At 28.5% G+C, this 17487-nt stretch overlaps 2 protein-coding genes and 1 non-coding gene across 4 annotated transcripts; 2 read left to right on the top strand and 1 right to left on the bottom strand.

Annotated features, from left to right (window-relative positions):
• Positions 1-128: 128 nt before the first annotated feature.
• LOC107882187 lies at positions 129-874 on the top strand. Its single transcript, XM_016800221.1, has 2 exons — positions 129-481; positions 547-874. Exons 1-2 carry the CDS (start codon positions 129-131, stop codon positions 872-874), a joined length of 681 nt encoding a protein of 226 aa, XP_016655710.1.
• A 122-nt stretch (positions 875-996) lies between these two features.
• Positions 997-1189, top strand: LOC115033478. Its single transcript, XR_003838831.1, has one exon. It is a non-coding gene; the product is annotated as a U2 spliceosomal RNA (small nuclear RNA).
• Positions 1190-8167: 6978 nt separating this feature from the next.
• Positions 8168-17115, bottom strand: LOC100167252 (uncharacterized protein DDB_G0283357). 2 transcript variants are annotated; one of them, XM_001949775.5, is made up of 10 exons: positions 16298-17115; positions 13176-13409; positions 11960-12121; positions 10072-10233; positions 9895-9997; positions 9685-9839; positions 9453-9599; positions 9083-9380; positions 8432-8671; positions 8168-8369 (listed from the first exon to the last, which is right to left on the bottom strand). In XM_001949775.5, the coding sequence occupies exons 1-10, from the start codon at positions 16382-16384 to the stop codon at positions 8251-8253; spliced, it is 1707 nt and encodes a 568-aa protein (XP_001949810.1). In that variant the 5' UTR covers positions 16385-17115; the 3' UTR covers positions 8168-8250. The 2 variants fall into 2 exon arrangements, with proteins under 2 accessions (XP_001949810.1, XP_008189911.1); XM_008191689.3 differs by lacking the exon at positions 16298-17115 and adding an exon at positions 12651-12715 and having other exon boundaries at positions 13176-13287.
• Positions 17116-17487: the final 372 nt, after the last annotated feature.

The raw sequence follows: 17487 nt of genomic DNA, 5'->3' as shown, positions 1-17487 counted from the left end.
GAGTTGCCAGTGTTTGGTCCCGCGCCCGCAACGCCTCCGGGAGACTGACTGCATCTTGGTCCCTGGATGGCCCCCCCTCCATCTCCCATGCGGGAACTACCTTGCGCGCGAAGCAGAGGAGGGAAGTCATGAAGACTATACGCGACCATTACCGAATTGCAAGGGGCCAGGCGCTCATCGATAAACCGGACCAAGGCAGGGCCATGGAATGTGTAGCTGCGCACGCCGCGTCCAGCCACTTTCTCCGGGTGGGCGACTTCTGCCGATTTGCTGACTGGAGGTTCGTGCATAGGGCAAGGCTGAACCTGGTGCCGCTGAACGGGTCCTCGTCCTGGAGGACTGGTGACCGCCGATGTCGACGGTGTGGGAATAATATAGAAAACCTCGCCCACGTTGTCAACCATTGCATGCGGTACACCAGCCTCTATATGGCCAGGCATAACTCTCTGGTGGCCAGGTTGAAGAAAGCAGCGGCCGGGAAGTTTGAGGTCGTGTCTGAGAACCAGGCGATTGGCGTACAACGCCTCAGCCCGACCTTGTTCTCAGAAAGGGCACCACAACACTAATCATTGATGCCACAGTACCCTTCGACAATAGAATCAAGGCGTTCGAAGAAGCTGCCGCTGAGAAGAGGGCCAAGTATGAGGATCTAAGGAAGGAGATCGCAAATGACCACCCTGGGGAAGTCACAGGGTTTCCGTTCATTGTTGGCTCTTTGGGCTCATGGGATCCGACCAACGATGTGCTAGTGAGACAGCTTTGCAGCAGATCTTACGCGAAGCTCTTGTGGAAGCTATGTGTCAGTGAAGTCATCGGATACTCTAGAGATGCCTTCACCGAACACATAAGTGGGGTCCGAGCAAGGCACGGCTGAGCTGGATCATACGACCCACCTCCACCATCGTCATGCAGTTCACTATTACAACCTTTTGTCATTTCATAAGTAAAAAACCTCCGCTACTTGTACCCCCCCCCCCCATGTTTTTTGTCCTCCCCATGTCTGTATTCACCATAAACATTAACAAATAAATAACTCTGTTCTTATCAGCTTAACATCTGATACACCTTTCATTGAAAGGTTCAAATGTTAAACTAATTTTTTCAAATTTGGTGGAGATTTTGGGGCTTGCTCCTGCTCCACCGCGGGTTGACCCGGTATTGCAGTACCACCGGGAACGGCCCACATAAAAAAATTATCGTAGTTATGCAAAGATTAAGTAAACCGAAATCTGTTATTGAATTTTCAAAATTTGAAATTTTTGGATTTTGGTAAATTTAGATTTTCAAAATTTTAAGAGTTTTGGATTTCGGATTTTCAAAATTTTGGAATTGGGAGTTTCGAACTTGAAATCAGATTTTTTTGGATTCTCGAAACCTCTCTGGTTGATCTTTGAATTTTTCCCAATAATTTTGACGTCGATAATCCGCTGAAAATATTTTATGTTGTATTTAGTCGACAATATTAAAGAATTAGAATATAATATTATATTATAATAATAAAATATTCTTTATTATTGGTGCCACAACTAGTAACTTTTTCTATGCCAATGGGCGTTTTTGTAAGATTTTTATGTTATTAGTTTTATGTTTGTCGGTAAAAAGTAAAATTTAGTCGCGGAAGGCGATCGTACGATGTGAGGGTGCACGTCATAGGAACACGTCATATTATAAAAAAAATAACTGCGTTTGACAACGGGACATAATTTTAATAATAATAATATACACTTTACTGTTAATGATAACTGATAAAAAATATATTTTCTACCGGCGAAAGGATTGAAATGATGCTTCGAATTCAACTTCAGAAACTGAACTTAGATATAACACATTTTGCTATAATATACTTATTACTTATCTATGCATACACGATACTACAGCCTGCTGATTCCACATCGTCTTATCGCTACTGTAAACACCTAAATAAACAACGTTTATCGCGACCACGAGTTATTTAGTTCCACTCCCAATGGCGTTTTCGAGAAATGTTTTATTGTTGGCAAAAAGAAACATCACAATTAACAAACAAATTGTTCACGAAATGTGAATCACCTAGATCGTGCTTGCTGTAATATTATTGTTATTATATAAAAAAATGATTGGCTTGTGGGACGATAGTTTACAATATTCTAAAGATAATATACGCTTTATTGATAAGTGATAAAAAATGTTTTTTCTATATAACATCAGTCAACCAGTGAACGGAACGCGGATTGTGTAATATTTTCCTATGACTCGGATACCGGTTTGTGCCTGTGCCGTAGCCAGGGGCCACTGTGTGGAAGTGCCTCCCCCCCAATTTGTTTTATGAATATTTATGTCATATAAAGGAATAATGATCAAATAAAACTAGAAATACAAAAAAATAGTTTGGTTACGGCACTACTATATATTTATTAATGTGCTTATAGTAACATTTTAACGAATTTTATATTTTGAATAATGTGAAAATGAAAATAAATTTTGGAGGATGAGAACCACGGTGCCCTCTGGGTAATGCTAAATGGTTTGTTATAAATGCTAAATTTTTAATCGGGCCGAGTTTACACTCAAATCATTTTTACCTGAAAAAAACACATGCCGAGTTTACAATCGCCCGTAATACGTACCTAACTACTAGTTAATTATCTAACTACCTAATTGTATACCATAATTACAACAGGTTAGCTTAATTATTGATAAACATAGAATCGTATTATTAAAAAAGAAGAACCTAAAAATCACTGTGAGCACTGAGCAAAAATAGGTGTAAATAATGTAATATTGGAGTAGGTATTAGATTAACAAGTACCATATCTGTTTTATAAAATAAAATGGTGAACATCATTACTTACAGCTATACAGGTACAAATAATTAAATTAATCAGATACAAATTAAATTGGCAATTGTGAAAGACTCAAGAATTATAATTAATTATAATGTGAATATTATATTTAGGCAGGTTGATATATCGTATATTTAATTTATAATGTATGATGCATATGAGTATGCACATGTGTAACCGTCGACTTAAAATTTAATATTTGATTATGATTTAGTCCATAATTTATTAGCTTTGCCTTTTGGTATACAACTGGCAACTATCATATTATATTCTTATTATTTGTAATAATGTCGTTATCAAAAGTACGCTATACTCTATATTATCCTAGTTGCCATTTCACAATTGTTATTAGATTTAATAAGAAATTCAGTGTTTGGCTAGTTCCTTATAAAAAGGAATTCGTTCCGTTCCTCGTTCTTTTTTTAAAAAAAGGAATTCGTTCTGTTCCTTGTTCCTTAAAAAAAAGAATTTGTTCCTTTGTTGTTCCTTTGAAAAATGAACGAGTTCCTTTTTTAGTTCCAAATAAAATAAAAATTCTTATTAACCATTAATGTTTTTTTTTCGTATTATGCATACTTCTTTAATTTTTATTTATAATATATAACTACAAGTAGGGACATATCTTATATGTTTATGCAATATATTATTATATATTTTGAGATTTTTTCTTAAATTTTTGGCTAACGTATGTCGATTGTCTTAACATCGATACTCGATAACAATCACTAATTAGGAATATACATTATACACATTAAAAAAATATCTTCATTTCAATTTTTACATACTTACTTATCTGTGTAAATTATTGGAACTAGAAAGGAACGAACAATTTTGTTATTTTTCCTTAAAAAAAGAACTAGTTCATTTTCTCGTTCTTTTTTTATAAAAAGGAATTCATTCCAGGAATCCGTTTCTCTTGGAACTCGTTCCTTCCAAACATTGAAGAAATTTCATTTTTATTTTAAATAGCTACCTAGAGTAACCTGTGGTATAATGGCGCAAGGGGGGGAAAATGAACTATTGTGTAGTGTATAAGTAATTTATTATTTAATAATTGCTATCTGGTCAAACATTTTTGTTATTATGATTATGTCATCAAAGCCAAATGCAATAAAATATTTTTTCAGCAGTAGATGAAGTTTTGGCGGCAATATGAGGCAAAGTATTAATTTTATTCATCTTCTATTATAATACTTGAGTAGTATATAATTAGTAATTTGTACTATATAACGACACGTTAGGTTTTGCTTTTATATAATATATTCATTTAGGACAAGTAGGTGACTACTAAACGTCAATACTAGTAAAATATTAATATGATAACAACTGAATATACTACAATATTGTTTATGCAGAAAATCATATTGGGGTAAAATGGTTTAGCGGGTTTTGGGGTAAAAGTGCGCAGTATTTCTTACATGATTATTGATTACCTACTATTATAAACATTTAATTTTTCTGATTTTAAATTTAATGTCTGAAAATTTAATTATATCTATCTATTTATTTATTAATTTATTTGAACTACCTAATGGGTACATTATATCTATGATTTATTAACAAATGATTATATGATATTATGTAATATTTATTGAATAATTATACTTAAAAAAATTACTTTGACTTAATATTTAATACTAATACTGTATTAATTATATATTATATTAGGGACTTTTATATCATGCATGCAAATTATTTATATTTATATCTTACTATTTGATAAAAATAAAATAGGTAACAATCATTATTTAATAAAATAGATTTTTATGAATTAATTTAGCATGGGGTAAAAGGATGCATTTGTTATAATTTCTAATTATATAGAATTTTTGGGATTTGCTTTGGTAAAATCAACTTTTGACTGGAAAATTGAAATCTACATAATATTTATGATAGGAAAACAATATAACAATATTTCTAAAACGTGTATACCTACTACCACATAACAGCTGTTAAATGTTAGGTGCACCATTATACCCCAGGTTACTCTATTACATATTTACATGACACTATGGTGTGCGCTAGTATGACTACCTAGGTACGTTTTTCTTAAAATTATTTAATATAGATTATTATTTATTATGTATTAAACATTTAATTTTTACAGTATGTTGTATAGATAGGTACTTACTACTTGCATGTTTTCTTATTGTTCATATTATGAAACATTGAAACGAAAAATAAAGGTTATTGGAAATACTGTTTTTTATAGAAATACCTCAATTTGCCTACCTGGTTACCTACGTATCGATAGTTTAAACTTTTAACATTAATATTGTTTACGTTCACTATATCTGATAACTACAAAATTAAAATAATTAATAAAGACAATGTTCTAAGGTTGTTTTAATCATATCATGATATTGCTTAATTTTGTATTATTAAATTACAATAAGGCATTAACCATAATAATATGTAAAACTCGTGTAACAATTTAACTTGCCAAGTGCACAACAACTATTTTCTGTATGATAAATGGTTTTGTTTTCACTGTATGTTTTAAGAATCTTTCTTTTTGATCTTTATTACTATAACCATTAAAGAATACTGAATACTCTATTCTATTATCAATGTGTGAATGTCATTACCTATTTATTACTATAATATATGATTCATGTATCATGTTAGTGACTTGAAAAAACACAACCTACTAATAATATTGGAATTTAAAACCAACATGGTATCGTCCAATGTCAATGTTTTATCATTGAAAATTTCAATTTTATATATAAGCGATTTCCCAGGTTTTGTTAGATTTAATTTGTTCCTGCAGAACATAATATGCATAAATATAATAATTTGTTTTTTTTTCGTAAGATATGGTGAAGGTTATCATTGGTACGGTATTATTTTCAATAAGTTTATTCTTGTGTGTCACGTCATCATAACAAGGTTATTATAATCATTGTAATCAAGAATATTGGTCAAAACTCAAAACTATGTGTAACTTTAAATGCAATAAATGGACGACTTACCGATCTGCTGCTTCATTATTCAAAGAATTAAAATAAAATCAGATGATTATTATGGTAAAAAAAAAAATTTAAATGTAGATTAAAACCATTTGAATATTATTTTCACTCTGAATTCATTTGGAATTTTCTCAAGGTTTTCCAATAAGAACTTGCGTCGGTTACCTTTTTTATGTTGTACCTATTGAATAATATATACTTTAAAACTTTTAATATTAGACATTAGACGATAAGGTATTTTAGTCAATAAATCAGATAAAAAAAAATAGCGTATTATGTATCACCGGTAAGAACATATAGATTTATCAAGAAAAAAAAAATATGATACATCATTGGATTTGAGTTTCAAATTATAGCTGCATTTCCGTCAGTATAATCCAATAGTGGGTATAGACCGTGGTTAGAACCGTAGCCTCTTACTAATGGACCGGTCTTGCCTAAGTAGCTGCTGTAGAAATTGGCGATTTAACATTTCATTAGTGTTTATTCATCATTGGATATTATCTTGTAATAATCCAATAAAATACATTTTCATTATATTAGTATAATCATTGATTATGAGTAGGTACTATTATTATTATCTTTTTTTATACACTATTAGTGTAATGAATATATATTATTCATAATCAATAGTATAAGCTCATTGTTCTATGATTATATTGAACTAAAATTAAATTTATATAATCTGTGGTAAAGGTAGTATAATATCTATGGTTAGAAACTTGGAAATATTTTAAATATTTGTGGCTGCTGCCGCCTGCAGGATACCCTACCACACGGTCTTCAGATTATTAGGCAACTAATTCCTGGTTATGAAGCTCTTATTAACGGGCTCTGGTGGCGCCATCTACCGGTCAAGTACCATAATATTATTATTTCGATGATTGAGTGTCGACTTACAAAACTTAATGAAGTCATGAAGATGATGGTTTCAACAATCCATTGAACATTATCGGAATTATTTTGCTTGCAGTGATAATTCATGAAGCTATGACAGTATAATACTGTCAAAACATACAGACCCACGCTGGCACATTGACATTTTAACTATAAAATTTAAATTAGCAATTTAATACATATGTATGTACTATATAATATAATTGTTATACTTATTGTCTTTGTGCTTGCATTTTAAACAGTATCAATGCATAATACAAATTTAATATATAATATTACAACTGTTTAAAATGCAAGCACAAAAATAATAAGTAAACTAATTAAATTTAGTACATAAATATGTATTATAGTTAAATATTATAGTTAAATTAATTGAAAATATGCGCTTGAATCAAAAAGTTTGAAACTTAGTTTAATATTTTAAATTATAATAAAACCATTACTTCTTAGTACATCTTCATTCAAATTAAATATTCTATTATTTTGAAAACATAACAAATAACAAAAAAATCCACAAATACAAAATTTAATATTGCAAAATAAAGAAAACAATTTATACACGTTACCAAATGAGTAACATAATATCTCTGAAACACAGGATTCACTACAAAATAAACTGATAGGTAATAATAATGATAAATAACATTTGTTACAACATACAATATAATTTAAAGATGTTTTTCATCAGTAATTATTAATATTGGTTTTATAGCATACCAATTTTAGAGCTCTTTAAAGCTCTGGTTTAAATTCGTTCGTGCCATGCATTTGGTATTTATTACATTATATATATACAATTAAATTAATAAAAAAAATACACTATAAAGTTATAATATAATTGACATGCATATATTCAGTTTCAATTAAATGTACAAATGTAAGACTATCTATAAAATATAATATATAAAATAATAAAAGGAATCTATAGAGGAATTTGCCAAGTATTTGATGTTATTTTAATACACAATATACAGAGTTACATATTCTTGAAACTTAAGTAGTTTCATTATAATTTAAATTATTCTAATAAGATAAAAATATTAACGTTGAACTTGTGGAGAGAACATAATATAATAATAATCAGAAAAATTAATAATATATCGTAAAGAAAACCACCACCAAGAACAAAAAACGCCAAAAATATCCCCTGACTTAGTAATTTATTAAATTTTAGATACATATACTGAAATAACATTCATAAAAAAATTTATTATATCAGAAAATTATAATGACATTAAATATTTATCTGTTTCATGCAGTTTTAAATAGTTATTTTTTTAAGTAGTCACAATTCAAGAAAAAAAAAATTATATTGATTGATTAATTGCATATTTTGAGTTCAATGAATTCAAATACTTAATAAAAAAATAAAAAAATATTAACAGTTGAATTAAGTGGATATAATAGTATTTAGTATTATCTAGAGAGCCTATAAGAGCTTTTACATACTCTCTAGTTTTATCTAATAAGTTCATATTTAATAAACAAAATGTATAGGTACTGTTAAATTTCCACAGTAGAATATTAAATAAGGTATTAAATTGTATGAATTTGGATTTTCATCTGGTTTGTGAGATTCTGGAATAATCATTACTCGTGTTGGTATTGCTATTGGTTTTATAAGAGCGATTATTATAAACATATGAGTTGCCTTGTTGATAACCTCGAGATGGTCCTCCTGTATAAATAGACATTGTTAAATGTTATTCAGTATCAATTAATATAAAATGCATAACGAACCTTCTCCTGTATATGAAGCTTTAGGTTTCATGGAAGTAGATCTTTTATTAAAATCATTTGAGTGGCTCCTAGGATTACCATTAGAATTAGTATAATGCCCAATATTACGTTCTAGCGATTGCTGCCCGTAATTGGTTTGATAATATGTTGAATTATTAGAGGAAGTTGTAACAGGGTATGATTCTTGTTTATTGAAAACCACTGATTTTTGCAATAACTCATCGAGATTCTCTGTATATCCTAAATTGATAATTTGTTTTAAATCAAATTTGTTATGTTTATATCTATTGGGTAAGAATAGGTGTAACTTTCTTGAATTGGAATTCTACATTACCTGAAGGTTAGACAGTCACATATTGCATGTTTATAAACAAATTTAAACGTTTTATTGAGATTAAAATTATAAAATTAGTATGTACTATCAATAATAAAAGTAATACTCTAGTAATTATCTAATAAAAGATAATCTCGTGTTATATTATACTTAACTAACTTATGTTTTTTTGTTATATTTTAACCTTTTACTAGTAAATGTTATTAAGCTAAAAGTACTAAACCAAATAAATTATTTAAAATTATAGGTAACACCCATATCCTATCTTTACATAATACATTAAAAAGTTATAGTAGATAAATAATCATTTTATATACCATTAGTAACTAAACCGAAATTAGATGAGGAATGTTTTGGTGATGGTTGAGTTGGTTCTGCTGGTGATTGGTTTTGTTTATCTACTTCAGCCATTTGAACCCAATTGTTTTTTATGAGCCAGTCATTATTTGTGCTGTTATTTATCATTTGAGCCATTGACCAGCTTTCTCTAGGTAAATCATTACTATCTCCTGATTCGGTTTTACTTTGCCAGTTTACTTCAGTTTTTCCTGTCCAGGAATTAGAGTTAGAAGTATTTACATCTACAACATTTTCTAAATGATTTTGTTTTGTTTCCTAAATAAAAATATTGTCATTAACTACATTGATTAACTTTAGGTAAAAAAGAAACTTGTGCGAAATAGGTACCAAAGTCCGGTGTTGTGGAGGAGTAGACAGTATTTTTAAAATTGCATCATCTGTTGGTCCATGATTAGCATAAATAGAAGAAGAAAATGTTTGAGTTGGTATGGAATTCAGATCAATGCTTATAATATCTTCCTCGAGTTGAGAATCCTGAAACAAAAATAATTTTTTAAGGATTTTTACTTAGTTTTAATGTTTTAACTGTGTTAATAATACATATATAAATAGTAAATACTTGTAAAAAGTCAAATGATGTATTGAGTACTGAATCTGTGGTGTTTTTACTTTTTTGTAGGTTTTGTTCAACTGTATTTCCACCAATATTATTATTTGTAAAATAAATTGTTTCTATTTTATTTGGAGTGAAATCCAAATTAGGAATACTAGAAACTAAATAAGTAATGATTGTTAAAATAACTTAAAATACCATTTGTTAGTCAATTACTTGGTATATTATCTGGTGAATCTTCAGTTATGGAAGCTATTGATTGGTGAATATGTTGAGGTATTTTGGTTTCTAAGCTATTATCTTCATTAATAGTATTAACCTTAAACATAATGTAGTGTAATAAATAATAGTCATAGATATCATTTAAACTGCAATAATATTTATTGTACTAACTTCTTTATCAGCATGTTTAAGTTTTGCTAAATTGTTTAGATAACCACTTTTTTCAATTTTTAACAAACATTCTTTTAAATGTGCATAACTTGTACCAGCTACAATATTAGGTTTACTATCTATAAGCTTCATGTAATGCTTGGAAACAGTCTTCAGTTGATCCTGTAATTTAAAAAATATTAATAAAAATTATTTAAAAATCAAATATGCACTAATATATTTTCACACTAAAAAAATGATTACATTATACATTTAAAATTCAATAAATATTTGCTTAATATAGATCTCTTTTGGTAATGTGCTATAAAATCTAATTTGTATACAGTTTTATTTTATTATTTGTTTTTTTTAGTTAAAAAAAAAAAATTCAAAATTAATGTAATTATTATAAGATTTTTTTCTTTTACTATTATTTTTATTTAGCATAATGTTTGTAACCAGCAATAGACTAATGATGAAAAGGTAACATGAAAATATAAATGTTTTAATAATAATATTATGATTGCATGTTATAATCTTCTATGTTTATGTTTTAATGATTGAAATAAGTAATGATTTTTAGCAAAGAACAATTTTAAACAAGTTATATTCTGTTCGATAGTATGGTCTCTGGAAGTATGCAATTGTTGTTATACATAATATGCCTATACTTTGTCGCTGTATATAGTATACCTAGTTTGGTTTTTACATTAAACATATCGTAAATTTTCAATCTTACACAATAATGAATTTTTTTATATTAGTTAATAATAGTAATTATTATTATAAACATTAATTAAAATAATCGAACCCAACAATAATAATAATAATATTGAAAAACTTTATTTTGCATATTATGGGTGCAGGTGCATATTTTCCATAAAATTAATTTAAATGTTTTAATTTAATTTAATGATTTTATACAAAATTATTATATATAAATTTATTCCACAAAACGCATCATTTATATAATATTGTTTGTATTTGTTACTTTACAATGCCAACATTTCCAAGTTCAAAATTACTATCGCTTAGAAAATAATTCAGTTTTTAGCCAGTATTGTAATTAAGTAGTTGTAGAAGAAAAAAAGTTAAAAATTGATCACGCTTGACCTGATTTAATTTTTAAAAAATGTTCTTAAATTATAAGTAAACATAAAGACCTACTAATATTAAAACAAATTTCTTAGATACACCAATGTGAAAGTGTCGACTTCAAGAGTTCTTCTATCCAACATTTCCCCCAAGAAATGTCGAGTTTTAAATATACATCCATAAGCGTTGATATGAACCAAAGTTTTTTACATTATTAATTACATTATTACAAATTGTTATTATAACCCAGATTAATATAGAAAATATTGTCATTAGGTACTTATTGTTTTTCCAATAACAATTATTATATATTTTTTCATCATAATCATAAAATATATTGTATAATATAATATTGTAGTTCATTGATATAACAATTTTTCATCATTAATGTTTTAATTTTACAACTTTACAATAAATAAATAGCTCTAATATTTTGCATATTTTGTGCTTTTTATGTGGATATTTGAAACTTTTTAAGTGTATATTTTAAAATTTTAAATACAAATCCAGTCTTCTCACATTTTTACAAAATCAATGATTTGTGTGTATCTAGGGATATTTCAAAGGGGCGTCAATATATTATATAAATATTAATAAATTAAAGTACAGTTAAGGTTATATATAAAAAAAAAATGATCGAATAAAAATAATCAGCCAATCAAGACATTCAATTTTATGTACGGAAAAAACAGCAATTGAAAAAATATATTTAATTATAAAATAGTTTATACATAACACATTCTAAAGAGGGGGTGTCATATCTTTCCCCTCATGCCACTGGCTTTATGTGCTGTTTCCTAACCGTTTAAATTACCTCAAAAAGTGGTTTTCCTTCTTCTACTCTTCGTTTTGGTGAAACCATTTTAGAAAAATATGACAATTGTGAGAGCTCATCATCTGTTAATTGTACTGCACCATTATTACCAGCTAATAAATCTTGTTTCACAGTTTTATCTTTAATACTTTCCAGTATATTCTAAAAGCAAAGATTAATATATGTATATGTTAATACATACATTTTTTAAATATTGGTTATTAAAAATATTTACAATATAATGTTATGTTTAAGATAATCAGAATTATTGTGGCGTTATTGAAATATTAACCAATACAGAATTCTTAAATAAAATATTATGTATTAATAAATTAAACCAAATGAAAGCTACATATTCGTTTTTTAGTCCATTATAAAATTATAAGTCTTAAACTTCAATTGCATTCGGTGTTAGACTATGAAAACTACAATTTCATTAAATTTATATTTAAATTATTTTACAATAATTTATTGTTGAAATTGTGTAGAATCTGTATTAAATATTATATAAAATGTATATTAGTTTTTATATGAATATTCAAATTAATATAACAAGTCAAGGGAGAATTACTCTAAAATCGAACAAATGCATTTACCTAAGTTAGAGAACAATCAATCAAAAGTTATAAATAATATTATATCAAACAACATGATTAGTTTAAGCAAACAAAAACTTATTCATAGTACTGACCAGTGAATTATAGACTAATGGCATCCCTGAAGAAGTTCAAGATGAAATTGAATATGAACACTGGCCTAAATTATATGTTATTATAAAAACAGGACTAGTATTGAAATAATTATAAGGAATAGATTTATCCATGTGTTTAGGCTTTAGAATTAAATTATCAAGATAAAATAATAAATGATTTTATTTACTTTCCTAAGAACTTTGGGATTATAATTGATATAACTATCTTTATTATAAAGTATAACAGATAAATTTAATATCTAGATCCATTACAATGTATTTTTAAAGATGTTGTAGTTATAAAATTTAGTTTTCTAATAGTATATCTCGAATAAGTAAATATATAAACAAAAATAGTAAAAATATTCCAATTTGTCAACATTAAATTATTAATTTAAAAAAAGCATTTTTTTTTTTTCATATTAACAATTTAACTAAATAGTTTAGCGGCGCCTATATACTTCCTAATTAAACCATAATTTGTTACTTTCAATTTTAATTATTTATTTTACATCAAGAAATTACCTGAAAATTTAAAACCTGCTTGATTTTACTATCAACTTTGGTAGGAAGCTTATCACCATTTGTACTATTTTTATTTTGTTTTGCTGTTATTAAAAGAGTATTTAACTGGTCTTTCAGATTTCTTGCAAAATCTAAAGTACTAACTACTTCATTAAACTTTGATGCAGCTAGTAATTGATCGTCACTCAATTGAACTCCTTCTTCTTGTTGTTGAAGGTATCCTTCTAATTTAACCTAAATACAATAAAAAAAAAAATTCTAAATTCATTTGTTTTTTTTTATAAATTATAATTATTTGTTATTATTTGGCGGCTCATGGGTTTTTAATGAAGTAGTGCACATCCAAAAAAATATAACCAATATTATATACATATATTATGAATTTTAATAAATAATTGTTTACAAATTTTAGTTATTCACCAATTAACCAATTAGCTTTTGTTTTGTTTATATTTTTAAACAGATACACAATTGTTGTTTTGAATTTTTGATAATTATCGACTAACATTATTAGCTGATAATTGGAATATAATAAACAAATGAGAGTAAAAATAAATTATAATGCCAATGCCGACGCGCAACGGCGTCGAATATAATTCGCTGAAAACAATTTAATTGGTTATGTGCACAGAAACGAATGTGCACATCAATTCAGGTTGCGTGTTTCGACTTGTTTTAATTTTTATACTGCACCACTATAATACACACTGATACCGTTCCGTCACGGACAACCGTCTGGCTATTCGTACTTTGAACTAACCCAATTCAAATATCATATTATTATCATAATATTCTGAATTTATGTTTTTTTATTTTTTACGATAATCTTAATAACACTATAAGTACTTAGTAGTATTATTATGATTGATGTTTTCAAATTTTCTTCAGTTTAGGTGGGTAGTGCACATGCACTTGTGCACATATACACGAGCCGCCACTGAACTGTATATAGTTAATAATGCATATTAGTTGACAAGGTAATACTAATAACCAAGGCTAGGATTTATATGCAACAGCATGTTTTTATTGCGACTTCTGATTATTGATTTTGTCAGTAATGTTCACGAATCACCTCATTATGAGATAAATGGTGGTATTTTTATTTTGCATGTTTTTGCATATCTTGGATAAAATGCATATTATTGCATATATTGGATAAAATTAATATTATAGGATATTTTGGTTATAAGAATGCAAAAAATGCATGTTTTATAGTATATTTCACAAAACTTGGTTTTTTTGTCAAACATAAATTTTATTTTTACAGCTTCAGTCAATGCAAAGCCATACTAGGATCCAATCGCCGATCATTCATTATCGAAAATTCAAAAAAATATGTGGACGTAGCATGTAACACACATAGTTAAAAATTTTATTTCTAAATTATTTTATTTTATTTATTTCTCAATTATATTATATTAAGACAAACAGTAAATCACTGATGTATTTCAATAAATGAATATTTCTTTTGTAACTATATTTTTGTGTTTATCTTATAAAAATTTAAATGCATATTTTTGCATACAAATCCTAGTCCTGCTAATAACTAAATAACTAATACCTAAGTAACAATAAGTGACCAAGTGGTGCACAAGACACTTGAAATAGTATTCTTCCTACTCATTTGAAATTAGAATTTTCAATTTTGATTTAGATGCGTCAACATTTTCAAAAACATTAAACGTTACTGTTTAATGTAAAATTTCAAAAACATTAAAAAAGGGTACATAGTTTTTATTTGAAATAAATATATTTGGATCACTGTCTAATCACTACAGGATACTTCTAAAATAGTATAAAATCCAAGTATTAAAAATTTGGTCTTCAAATATAGGTAGGTAGGTACTTTAAATTTTGAAAGGTTATGATTTGAATAAATGTATTATTGATCCATTGAGGAATGGAAAATTGAAAAAAAAAATTAGAATAATATGTCTGAATGTCTGAACTGTAATTATGAATAATACTTAGTATTTACCATTTATGCCTCATTTTTATCACCATATTTTAAGAAATGACAAATAAATACACCATAATATATAATGAATACATCTTTTTATAAGATAAAACATTGGTGGTAAAAATGTATATATACATCAATGCTCCCTATGACTACATTTTTTAAATACGTAAATAAATGTCATTAACGCCTAATAACTAAAAAAAAAAAAAAATCAACGACAAAAGAACAAAAGAAGGATGAGCATGCTTAGTGAATAGCATGAGTACTGCACTCTGAATTTTATATTAATTTTCCAGCTATATTTATTTGTAGTCTTGTAGGGCTACAACTCCTATCCTTCCAATATTTACTTAATTATTCAGACCAAATTGTGCCAATGCCAATGCATTGTTACGGTTATTAATTATTATAAATGTGTATATGTAATAAGTTTAATTTAGTAAAGACAAAATTAAATTAAAGCTTACATTTTTAACTTATATAAAGGTTGGTCAAATCATATTGTACTACCTACATAATAAAAATGTTTTGATAATTATTTTTTATAAATAATTATAATATTTTATACATTATATGTTGGTGGTTAGTAATAAAAAAAATAATTACTGTAAATTAGATAAATAGGTAATTTAATAACAGCGTCAATTTATACGTTTGTGTATTATGGAATAATGTCTTACTAGACAGTATTCAAATTTATATATAATATATTTCATACACCTGAGTACCTATTATTGAGAATATAATAAATGCTAAAGAGCTTAAATAATAATAAATAAACACAAATAATATTGGTCTCAAAATGTATTTATCATAAAATATATAAATGTTGAGTACTTGATACTTCTATAAGAAAATAAGTAGTTAGGTACATGTTTTAATTTTCCATAGCTGGAGGTTTTAGGCTGAAATGAAAATAATAGGTATAGTCACTTGATCACTTATTTACAAACTTAAATAGGAAAACTTATTGAGACTTTAATGTAAACGGCAATACAATATGAGCAAGCTCTGCAGTGCCGAATCATCTTATTCCCAATGGCGAATTAAATTAATATTATGGTCAGATCAATAGGTGGAGAAAACTATGAAAATCGAACGTTCGTCAAAGTGGAGAAAAATGGTAAATGACGGCGACAAAACAATACGTCCAAGTTACCTTGCGTTTTTCCAGGTTTCTGATTTTGTGTTCGATGATCAACATAGTCTTTTGCATCAGATCGTCGTTGGAAGTCAACGAAGACATGTTTTGGCCGTTCTGTTCGGGCCCGGCAGTGGATCAGAGGACGTGCGTTATTGGTCGAGTTGGAGAAAAATCAGACGGTCGTGCAGGACACAAGTGCGCGGTGTGACACGGACGTGCAAAACGACGGGTGTCCACGAATGATATTGACAATGTCGGACAGCAGTCTGGCAAGCACGAGAAGCGAAATAGATCGCGATCCAGTGGGTTTTACCGGATGGACGACCGATGGTGCCGTACGCGCAGCCCGACAATCGGCGGTACGCGACGGACGAAAATAGGAACGAAATGAAAAGATATTAAATATTATTATCCGATAAATCACTGAGAAAAACTGGTTATAAGATAGTGGGAAGGAAAAAATGGACGATATGACAATATTATGTACGATTAGTGTACAACAATATTGTTTACGAGTGAGCGGTGTGTGGTAACTGGTGAGCAGTGGCGGCGGCGGCGGCCGCGGTGACGATGATGATTATTATCACATCGTGTCAACCTCCGCCGCGAGACGAGAGCGCTGAAATCGCGGCGGCGTCGGCATTCGGCGAACGACTTCTCATCCTCTCTCTCGCTTCGTCAGCAATAATACTATAATAGACTCGGGCCACAGGCCATAGGCTGACAGACGTCCACTTCACTACCATGACAAAATAAATTTATTTTGTCATGTTCACTACTACAGTCCACACTACCACACGGACCCGGACGTAAACATGACAAAATAAATGTGTACGGCATTACGCCATTACGGCCAACTTCACAGCATCCATCGAATTATCGTGCGTCGGTGCGTTACTAATTACTGCGTATTGCTTTACTGCCTTTACTACTGCGCAGTGGCAGTGCGTTGTGCGTTACTATGTTAAGGCTCAGTCAAATAGTAGGTATATAGAGAACACAATATTATATTGCTTACTTGTTTATATTACAATATGTTCTGCACATACTCTTAACTCTTAAGTCTTAATAGCTGAATTTCAATTGTTGATGTAGACAACATTTCTTCTGATAAGTCTTATACAGGTAATAAATTCTATAAATTATTTTAATAAATTAGGTAGGTATCGGTATGTAGCTTATGAATCTTTTAAGGGGCTTGCTCG

This window comes from Acyrthosiphon pisum, chromosome X, assembly GCF_005508785.2.
Source record: "Acyrthosiphon pisum isolate AL4f chromosome X, pea_aphid_22Mar2018_4r6ur, whole genome shotgun sequence".
Classification (NCBI taxonomy): Eukaryota; Metazoa; Arthropoda; class Insecta; order Hemiptera; family Aphididae; genus Acyrthosiphon; species Acyrthosiphon pisum.
Note: the sequence above shows the minus strand (reverse complement) of the source record. Positions and strands in the feature narration are given on the sequence as shown.